Below are 11,488 nucleotides of genomic sequence, written 5' to 3' on the forward strand. Positions count from 1 at the left end.
AATAACCATGTCTTCTCTGTATAAAAATGCCAAATAACCATGTCTTCTCTGTATAAATATGTCAAATAACCATGTGTTCTCTGTATGAATATGTCAAATAACCATGTGTTCTCTGTATAAAAATGCCAAATAACCATGTGTTCTCTGTATAAAAATGCCAAATAACCATGTGTTCTCTGTATAAAAATGCCAAATAACCATGTGTTCTCTGTATAAAAATGCCAAATAACCATGTGTTCTCTGTATAAAAATGCCAAATAACCATGTGTTCTCAATTGGAACACATACAGAGGTTTAGAACCTAGTTTTTGTCCTCCCAGTTTTTAGAAATGTAATAACAAGCTGACCCTATAAAAATATCATATTTAAGCATGCATAATCTCATTAGAACTAACTTTAATCTCTTACGAATATTCAAATGATTCAAAAAGAGAAGCTCTATTACTTTCTTTTATAAAGTTAAACTTTTATATAGATGCAACAACAACAACAACAAAAAAAATTACTTACCAAAAATAAATATTGTAAACCATACACTATTGAGTTGATGGTTAATACAGGCTTCCAATCTTCCCTAGAAAAGTAAAAACAAATCTAGAAATCTAATGCTAAGAAACAGAATGGGTTGGGTTTTTTTTGTATTCAAGCAAAAATCTTCAGAGTTCCAAAACAATTTATAGAGAGAAATGTAGTTTGTATGAAAATTCTTTTAAGGATTAATTAGTATTATAATAATAGGTTTATTTTTAAGCTTATATGTATAACTTAACACAAGAAAATTATCATGCAGCTATATATACATATATATATTTTCTTACCCTAAAAATTTATTATTTCTTTCATCTTGTAATAATTTTTCTTCCTTATTACAAAAAAATGTAATAAACTATTAGCTCGTTAAATTTTACAGAACCGGTAACATTTTTAAATGTTAATCTGTTCATTATGAGATTAAACAATGATTTTTAACAATATGATTTATAAAGAAGTGTATCGTATAGAGTTTATTACAAATGAACAGCATGAACCCATTCATTTATGCACAATCTCTAGCATTATTTGCTTTATTCTGAACTGAATGAAAGTAAAGATGAATGTCTAACATAAGCCAGCCACACTATTATCTGCTATATCCAGTGTGAACTAGATTAAGTTGGTTGATTGTAATTTTTATCAATTTGATATTAGTCCTTTACAAATCAGAATTATGGTCAGGCTTGATAACATTATATTACGCATTTGTTTTAACATCAGTTATTCATTATTATATTTATTTGTACTTGAATTAACTTCATTTATCATTCAGAATAACTGTTAAACCAGCAAGTTAAGTCTTATTGTTCCTGGAGTGGGTCCAGCAACAAGACTGTATTATTAATTCTAAGACCTTATGATTGAAGATAAATAAATGTATAAATCTGTCACACCCGGTGCTAACAATGCTTTTCACCTAATGCCAGGTTTCATCAAGCTGGGATAGGATGAACGTGGTATATGTTCATTAATTTCATGTAGCACATAATTCTTAATGCTGGAAAACGACTGACTTCAAATTTGAAAGAAGCAAATAGATCCAATATGAACTAAAAACGTTTAGGATATTTATACAAATATTTTATCCTGATACCTGAAAAATCTTGTATTAAATATGTATTCAGTTTTTAAGCATATATATATATATATATCAATTCAACTTGTGGTTAAAGCTAGGCAAATTAATAAATTATCCATGAACAGTAATTACATTGATTAATGTCCTGTAAATTAATCAATTAATGTCACAAAAATAATAAACTAATTGAAATTAGTGTTTCAGATTATTCCAACAATCAATTAATCAAAATTAACTGTTGCAATTATTAACATTTTTGATTACTCCAACAACACACCAATCAAAATTACAATTAAATTGATTGTCATCTTATTAAAATAGAGCTTGCAATGCATATGTTCAAACTCAGATCTTAGAAAATACCACACTGATCATCACCAATCATAACTGGGTAATATTTTTATAACTAGGCAGTATCTTTATAGCTGAGCAATAAATAAAACAATTAAAATTTCCACAAAAATGATATGTTTCAGATTTAACCAATAAAAATTACAAAAAAAAAGGAGCAAGTTTAAAAAAAAACAAATCTTAAAAAAATTATTTGTTTTTTTTAGTGAAAATCTCATGAGTGTTGCAACAGAAAAGCAAGGCATTTTAATTGATAACTGTGTCTACAAATAAATCTACTCTGTGATGTAATGCTGTGACAATAGCTCATTTTTAAACTAAAATTACAATAAAATCCATTTTCTCCTGGATGGTGAACATTATTGACTGTCAAGTATGAATACAATGTTGTAGACAATTCCAGAAAAGGCCACATTACAAAGCTACTGAGGCTATCTGCCACTGTTACTAATTTGAAATGCTGATCAGAGGGAAGGCAACTAGATGCAGCATCCTGGCTATTTAAGAGTTAAATAAAGTGTAAATTTACAGTTTGTTTTTAAATTGTATGTTTCTAAACTACAATTGGATAACTATAATTCTTTAATTTTGTGTGAGCTGGTACAGATATAGGTGAGAGGTCCAGGAAGTCTGCACCCCCTATCCATTTTTTTTCCAGAAATTAGTAACTATTCTTTAATGTTGTATAAACAAACATGGATTTAAGGAAAAGGGTAAGGAGGCTGAACTCCATCCATACATTTTTGCAATGATTGCATTATTTAACGCTGTGTAAGTAGACACAGATATAGAGAGTCTGATCTTCCCATCCATTCTTTCCAGAAATAAATAAAAAATAGCCAAAAGTCCTTAGATTACCATATAGCATCAAAAAGAAACATTAGACGTCAGTGCTTTTATTTTATAAGGCTATTAATTACCATAAAAAAAAATTGAGATTTTATGAAACAAACACAGCTGGAGTTTACAACAATCCGTTAAGGCCTTAACCAATACCTGAATAATTGTGATTACACTAGATGGCAGAATTAACTTAACTGATTGCTAAATAAAATTGTTTGTTTATTATATGATAATACTAAAACATTTTTTTTAATTTAGCCATTTAGGAATGCTTATAACAGTTAAATAGTTGTGAGTTATATTTTTTATTAGAAAGGTATTTTTGATTAAGAACTTATCTTTGTTTTATAGTTCTTTTAGTAAAAATCCATATGCACTTCTTGTTTTGTACACTCAATGCTAATATTATTCTTCACCTCCACACATAGAATAGTTTGATTTGTCATACATCTGTCCAAGAGATTCGCAAGCCACTAGCCTTGAGCTAACTCCCACTTAAAAACCATGTGTTTCATGAGAACTGCACTAGTACATGATAACATCATCATCATGTGACAATAGCAATCTACCAATAGGAGGGCAAAATTGCCTCCTTGCACAGTAAAACCCTCTTAGCACTTGAACTAGAAATAACTTCAATGTTTGATGAAGTAAGAAGAAAGTGCACCAGGTATCTATCAGAAATACATTTTCAATCAAGTAAAATGTTAACTTCTGAGATGATACCTCACCTCTTCACACAGAACAGCAAAAATCCCACATTGAAATGATGGAGGGGCCAATGCAAAGATCAAACCTAGATGTGCTACCTTCATAAAGCTCTTGAAGGGAAAGCCCACAGGCTGTGACACCAGATGGCAGGAGCTACATAGGGATACACTCTAGTCTCAACCAGGGTATGCTATTCAGCTGTAAGGGAGAGAGAGAAAGGCAAAAGAACCACAAGCTTTGCAGGAATAGGCAGATCTTTTGCATCACCAACCAAGCATCTGCACACAGGTGGTTGATGGGCCAAGAAGTGTAGTGTAAATGGGGGACAATAAAACCATACTGTTTGTGTTTCACCTCATCACATAAATACAACTGGACAGGGGAGACAAACCCATCCCATTGCAGGAGGAGAGTACATTAGCTGTTTGAAAGACGACCTTCACTACACAGACAGTGCTATCACCACCCTACTTCCAACTGTATTATGCTATATAGAATCAGTGAGGAACTCTCCTAGGTCCACCACCCCAAGCAGCTATGAACTGGTACTTAGCAAAGGTCTCCTGTGCTCCACTTAAAGAAGGAGGGGAGACCCACAGAAGTGTTTGGACATTGGACTTCTGCTAGAAAGGTCTTTTACTAGAGACAGTGAAATAAGTGATTGCAAAACCCTACTTTGAAAAGCCAGCAAGTGCAAGCCAAAGAAATGGGCAGTCACTTTATTGGTGCCAGCTTTTTCTATGATAGTCCATGGAGTGGTACAATATGGAATGGACAATTGGGTAAATTAATATCATGAGAATACCTCTAATAGTCTTGCAAAATACCCCATCCGAACCATGGAAACTGGTAGAGCCAGAGCAGGTGGGTTGATCGCTTTCCATTACCACTGGCCCAATGCAGATTTTAAGAAATAAACATACCCTGGGAGGCAACACCAACCATCTGGCAGGATTCTATAAGAGGAAAGAGAGTGATGAACAGTAGCCAGAAGGAGTTGAAATCTGGCTGGAAACAGACAAAAGATTAAGACAATGCGAGACAGACATGTGCAGATTCATCCACATGCCTGAAGGATTTCGTCCAAGGATTGACAAATATGAGACACAAGAGAGTGAAACAGGTAAAAGAATTAGATGAGACAAAATGTGAAAAAGCCTGTAAGCATCAATATCCAGGGAAGAATACACCAACCACAGAAATTGGTGGACCCATCCAGTGTGGGTAGAAGGCAATAGGTCCCTGAATGAAGATGGGTCTTAAGGCAGAAACAATGATGGGAATTCAGAAAAGATGTTTGTGCCAAATAACAACATAGCTCAAAGGAGGCACAACTGACAACCTGGGTCTGAACAAGCATAGAAGTAAGAGATAGAAGAGAAAAAAGGATCATCTTCCTCAGCAGCCAAAGTCTTGGGAAGAAATGCCCAGTCTGGGTAGAGAAGTAAATATGTATGTTGAAAGAGTTTGCGAGAAGAATTGATGGCATATATATGGAAAGGATGCTGACCACAAAAAAGAAGGAAAAGGAAGTATGTATTCAGTGAAAGATGGTACAAAGAACAGGAGGCACATATGACAGTGTGTAATCCACATTAAGGACCCAGTCAGGCATGGGAATCAGACAAGGAGGTTTGTGATGAAGGAAGGATTGGAAAAAGAGTGGAGGGGACAGGAGAAGAAAACACTTGACAATGACAGAAAAGGCAAAATATAGTTGACAAGGCCATCCAATAATCACCTATTGTGGAGACTGATAATCCATGAAGAAGAGGAAAGGAGAGGTGCACCATCAAGAACAAAATATTTCAAGATAGATACCACTGGTCTTGCAATATTCACTGGAGGAGGCACATGTGTGTGTGTGTGGCCTAAAGGAGTGAGTGGTTCTAGTGAAGCCAGAGTCCCCAAAAGTGATCTTTGCATGCACAGTGTAAATGAGAAGCACTTATCTTGGTGACAAAATATTTCATTGCTCACAGGTAAAGAGATGAAGGCTGAGTTCAACTGAGCTGAGAGATGAAGAACATTCTCAAATGTACCAATTATTAGGTATACACGGGAAAAGACTTTGAAAGTTTAACTAGCCTGCCCAGCCAAGTAGCCTCCAGCAGAATGGAGGTGTGAGAGAAGGAGTCCTCCTGAGTAAGAGTGAGAAGAAGTCAATTGTCCATGTAATGAGGGAACTTCAGCTACAATCCCTGAATATGGTAGGCTAATGCCACAGAACTTGATCGAAGACTTAAGGAGCAAACACATTGCCAAAAAGAAGGGAATGGAATTGGAAGACTGGATTTTGACGGAAAAAACAGAGAAAATGTCTGATGAAAAGGGCAATCACAATGTGTAAAAACAAAGCATTTGACATGTCAACCTTCATCATTCCCATACAGGGATAAAAAGGACCACAAAATAGAAAAAAAAACAACCTCCATTCAGAACCATTTGAGAGATGATAGATCAATAACTGGTTACCAGTATCCATTCTTCTTGAGGACCACAAAGAGACAAGAATAATCTCCTGAAGCAGGGATAAATACTCTTTTGATGCCATTCTCAGCGAAGATATCTCATACCACATTTTTTAGATGATAAAGATAAATGGGGTTGGAGGGAGGAGAAAAAGAAACAGGATAAGGAGAGAGGGGGAGGAGGAAGAGAAGTGGAAAGATAGGCCATGGGTGAGAACCTGAAGAACTCAACTGTTGGCTGAAAATAAAAAACCAAAGGCCAGAAAAGCAAGACAGATGGACACTCACTGAGCCAAACCAAATAGGAAGAGAAGTAGTAGTAAAAGAACATGAATTAGAGACATGGATTGATTGTTTTTTTTTTAATTTCACGAGTGTAAGACTAGAGGGAAGGCAGCTAGTCATCACCACCCACCGCCAACTCTTGGGCTACTCTTTTACCAATGAATAGTGGGATTGACCGTCACATTATAACGCCTCTACGGCTGAAAGGGCAAGCATGTTTGGTGTGATGGGGATTCGAACCCGCGACCCTCAGATTGCGAGTCGAGTGCCTTAAACACCTGGCCATGGACATGGATTGAACAGGCTGAGAACAGGAACATAATGGTGAGGTTGAGAAAGATGAGAAACCAAAGAAGACAAGGAGGACTGATATCATGGAGATCAGAGTGAGGCAGGCAAGCATTAGTTAGGAGAGCATCTTGATCCAACAAGTCCCAACAGCAGAGGAACAGAGCAGAAGTAATATGGATTAAAAGATTCCACAAACTGGAAAACAAAGAATAAAAATGAAGAATGTTCATAAGCCAGTACAAAAGAGTCAAGTAGGGAAGGAAGAGAAGGCATATGAGTACTGGTGCACAGTTAATCAAGAAAGGAGTCTGCATGGACCCTAATATATCACAATAAGGAGGGAAGACAAAGTAACTTTCAATATGGGTTTCATGTATTAAAGAAAGGGAAGAATTAAAAAAAACACTGGAGAAAGAGACAGACAATTTAATACCAGCAAAATCATATCAAGGAATATTATAAGGGTGAGCACTCTTCTCCACTGAATATAGCAGTACCTAGAGCAAACCCTGGAGGTGGTGGTGGTGGTGGTGGTGGGGGGGGGGGGTGATCAGCCAGTTAATCAATATCTTGGTCATGTTCAAACTGAGGAGAAGGAACAACAGCTGAATGGATAGAAGGAGGAGGCCCTGTATGCATGAGGGAAGTCACAACTTGTTGAACAATGGCTGTCGCATCCTCAACGGATAAATTTCCAGTAGCCATAGTAGCCACAGGTCCCATGTTAATAGCATCATGACCATCACAGGATGAAGTAGAAGTTACTGTAACTTGAGAATTCATAATCAGGAAGCTAGAAATTTATTTCTTTTTCTATAGTAAAAAAAGAAACAGTTACACTTGAATGAAGTTCAAGTTCCATAAAGTATTCACAAATCTCATGTAATTAATTAATACTTTTAAAACACAATAGTGCCAAGGAAAAGAATGAAGTTATTTTAAGAGCAAATGCTTAGGGGGAGTTACTGCATGAGGAGGTTGTGTTGCCCTCCTATTGGTGGAAGGCTAACACTGTATGTTGATATCATCATGAACTAGCACAGTTCATGTTAAACATGTGAATTTTGGGTAGGAGTTAGCTCAAGGCTAGTGGCATGCAAGTTTCATAGGCAGATGCACAAAGGATCAAGTTATTTTATGTGAAAAGTCGAGGTACAGTGTTGGAAAAACTAGTATAAAACTAACTTAAAACTGTTAAAATCGAAATATAAACATGTTAACTTTTTTGTTATGAAATAACCACATTGAATTTACGATTTTCATTATGAATGGAAGTGGCAATACACAAAAGTTAATGATCTTGATGTTCAACTGTTAATTTGGTATTAATATCTTTATTATTGAGATAATTAAGAAAAATATCCACATGCTCAACATATTTAAAAATAATAAATGTATGATCCACAAACCTCATTAGAACATTGGTTTAAACAAAGAAGGGCATTCATCAAGCCAGTGCTTTTCAGGGTAGCAAAGTTCATTAAAATATTGTTGTAAGCTATATTTTCTATCAATGAGCATTAACCCATTCACTCAGTTGGTACAAAAATGGCCTCTTAAATATTTTTTTCTGTTCACTGCATCAATTCATCAGGGCCAGGCTATCTAGTAAATCCATAAAATAATCTGGATTTTCCCCAGCTTTGGTGGTGCTTACTGCTGCTGCAACAAGGTGTTGTACAGGTTTCTATAACATCATGAGGGAAACTAACACATATAAGATTGAAGTAACTGACTTACTGTATGGAAACATATAGTGGAATGTCAATGAACGACATCACCAAAAAAATTTGTGATTCAACACCTCACATGGGAATTTTAAAAGCAAGGTTCCATATATACGTAACAGTCACAGTTAACAGATTAATTAACCTCACTTGTAGGACTGGTAGCCATAGAAATAAAATGCTTTAATTATTATTCAATGAACTGAACTTGGCATTCTTCTTCATATCACCTAACACTGATGTCAGGAGTGAGATTCTTTTGGTAAAACATAAATATAATCCATACTGGACTTACGAGTGCTGATTCATGACATATGTTTCAAGAAAATTGAATAGAAATAATTAAACAGTGAAAAAAAGATAAAAAAAACAAGTTGAAAAGTAACCCTATGTGTACAGGTGGAGTCAAAACGAGCATGTCACCCCTTTTTATAGTGTTACATTCAAAATTTAATTGAACTACTTTATTATCAATGTATATGAATAAAATTGGAATCAATCAATAGTTGACAAATCAAGTTATCATATAAGATTTAATTTCTTAATTCGAAGTAAGTATTTAAAAAATTGCTCAATACTCACTCTTGTATGTCATCACACATCCATCCTATAAGTTGTTTAATTTACATTTTATTAGTTCTACCATACCATGTAAACAGTGCTTAACCAATTAAAAAATTCACATACTAACAAGCTATAATACAAAATAAGAACCTCTCATGTAACTTAATTTGCTGAAATATCAATATATTTAGCAAACCTACCAGAGAAACCCTCCCATTCCTTCACTCTTTTGAAGTCACATATTTACTCACATCTACCTGTGTTAAGTATGTATTCTTAGCCAATAGAAAGAGTAGATTCTGAACCACATAAATGTGATGGTTGCATTTCAATCTTACAGTGAGGAAAGCTGAAATTCACTATGAAATGTTGAAGTGTATTCACTAAAAAAAATAATTCTTGTAATCTATTTATACATTAGTTAGAAAACCAGGTCAATTCTAGTAGTTTTGTGAGGTCCTATTTTAATAGGTGATCATTTTTTTTGCTTTTAAAATGTGTATTTAAAATATAGAAACATTAATTTGTATTTGCCTCAAATTGAAAGAATCAACAATGTTTAGCATGAGAGTTAGCAACCATGTGCAAGTGGATTTTGTAACATTGTAAGTACAAGAAATTGTGGTTTTTATGTATATATTTTATTTATTGATAGAAGTTTCGACATAAATAACTAAACTATGCATTTGTAAGTAAATAGTAATAATATATATGCATATTTAATATATGGTAATTGAAATGTTACTGTGTATGATAAAATACTGATACACTAAGTTACAGATTTGTACTTTTTAGGCTAGTTCCACACACGACTCCAAGGATTCAGGGAAATCTCCCAAAACAGATCTACACAGAAAAGGGGCCATCCATAGGTTGCATAGATAAGTTGTTGTTTGGTGTTTTATGGCACAAATCAACGAGGCTATCTGCGCCAAACGACCAGTAAAAACAGTGAAAGTAAATTAAACTATAAAAATACAGTGAGTTAAAACGAATATATGTCGATAAAAGATTTATATACAATTAAAAAGACCTATAGTACGTAAAAATTAAAAATACAATCTAATCAGACAGTGTCACCATTACCAATGACACTGTCCAACGTCAGAGGTAAACTCTTAGAAAATGTGTGTTTAAAATAATGTCGCCGCTCACAATCGTAACGACGGCAGGACAGTAAAATGTAGGCTATTGTGACTTGAGTGTCACAATGGCTACACATCGATGGGTCAATACCCGATAAAAGAAAACGATGGGTTAAAAAACTGTGACCAATGCGTAGCCTTGCCAGGACTACTTCCTCCTTCCGATCCTTACGGAAGCAAGACGGCCAAAGACCAACAGTAGGCTTGATCTGGAAAAGCTTGTTATAACATTGCTCACTCCAAGTTGACTGCCAACTGGCGCGAAGCCGTGCGTTAAAGACAAGACCTCAGTCCATGTATGGGACAGGCATGGCCATGATGGCACCAGAGCAGATGGACTTAGCTGCGGTGTCAGCAAGCTCATTCCCATGAATACCGATGTGGCCAGAGATCCAGAAAAACTGGATGTAAACAGAAGATAGAGAAAAGTGGGCCAATCGATGTTGAATATCGATGAGAACATGGTGAGAACTAATGTTAAGCGATTCCAGGGCCAGTAGAGAGCTAAGAGAATCAGTGTAAATAGTACAATTACTGTACAGCATAGTTTCTACATGATCCAGGGCAAGAGAAATAGCATACAACTCGGCAGTGAACACAGAAACTGTAGAGGGGATCCTGCGAGCAACTACCGAGCCACAACACACTATGGCAGAACCTACTGAGTCACCCGATTTCAAACCATCCGTGTAAATAGGAAGAGAAGAATGGCTCAAAAGATGCTCAGCAAAAAGAAGATGATTCTTCCAATCGGGAGTATCTGCCTTCCTCAGATGACTCAGAGAAAGGTCACAGGAAGGGATGGTAATAAGCCAAGGTGGAATGGGCTGATCATTGGGGACAGCAATGTCATCCAATGCCAGACCCAATTCAGCCAGTTGCGCCTGGATACGAAGGCCAAAGGAAGGAATAGCATACCGTCTGTTCCGAAAGAGCATGGCACATTGTGTGAGAAAGACACAATCCTAGGTGGGATGCCGTGGTAAGGATTGAAGCTCGGCAGCATACTGAATAGAAAGTTGCAAACGACGGAGGTGAAGAGGAGGTTCGTGGGACTCAGTGTACAAACTCTGGACTGGAGAAATACGGAAAGCCCCAGTACAGAGCTGAAGCCCCAGATGGTGAATGGGGTCCAGCGTCTTCAAGGCCAAGGTCCTGGCAGAACCACAGACCAAAGACCCATAGTCCAGTTTGGATCAAATCAGTGCACGATAGATCCTGAGCATAGAACATCGATCAACACCCCAAGAGGTGGAAGAGAGGACACGGAGGATGTTCAAAGCCCTTGCACACTTGACACGTAGCTGCTTGATGTGCGGAATGAAGCTAAGCTTACAGTCAAAGATAAGCCCCAAGAATTTTGCTTCAGGGACCGCATGAATAACTACATTGCCGAGATGGAGCTCAGGATCGGGGTGGAGACCCCGTTGGTAGCAAAAATGCATGCAAACGGTTTTTGAAAAAGAAAATTTAAAACTGTTTGCAGTG

General features: G+C 36.2%; 1 protein-coding gene across 1 annotated transcript in view; it reads right to left on the reverse strand.

Annotated features, from left to right (window-relative positions):
* Positions 1–11,488, reverse strand: part of LOC106458820 (NEDD8-conjugating enzyme Ubc12) — a 33,994-nt gene that overhangs the window by 6,067 nt on the left and 16,439 nt on the right. Inside the window, exon 4 of the mRNA XM_013918368.2 lies at positions 511–574. Within this exon, the coding sequence (XP_013773822.1) occupies positions 511–574 (64 nt within the window). The remainder of the gene's footprint in view (positions 1–510; positions 575–11,488) is intronic.

The sequence above is a fragment of the Limulus polyphemus genome, unplaced genomic scaffold (assembly GCF_000517525.1).
Source record: "Limulus polyphemus unplaced genomic scaffold, Limulus_polyphemus-2.1.2 Scaffold519, whole genome shotgun sequence".
NCBI classification, from domain to species: domain Eukaryota; kingdom Metazoa; phylum Arthropoda; class Merostomata; order Xiphosura; family Limulidae; genus Limulus; species Limulus polyphemus.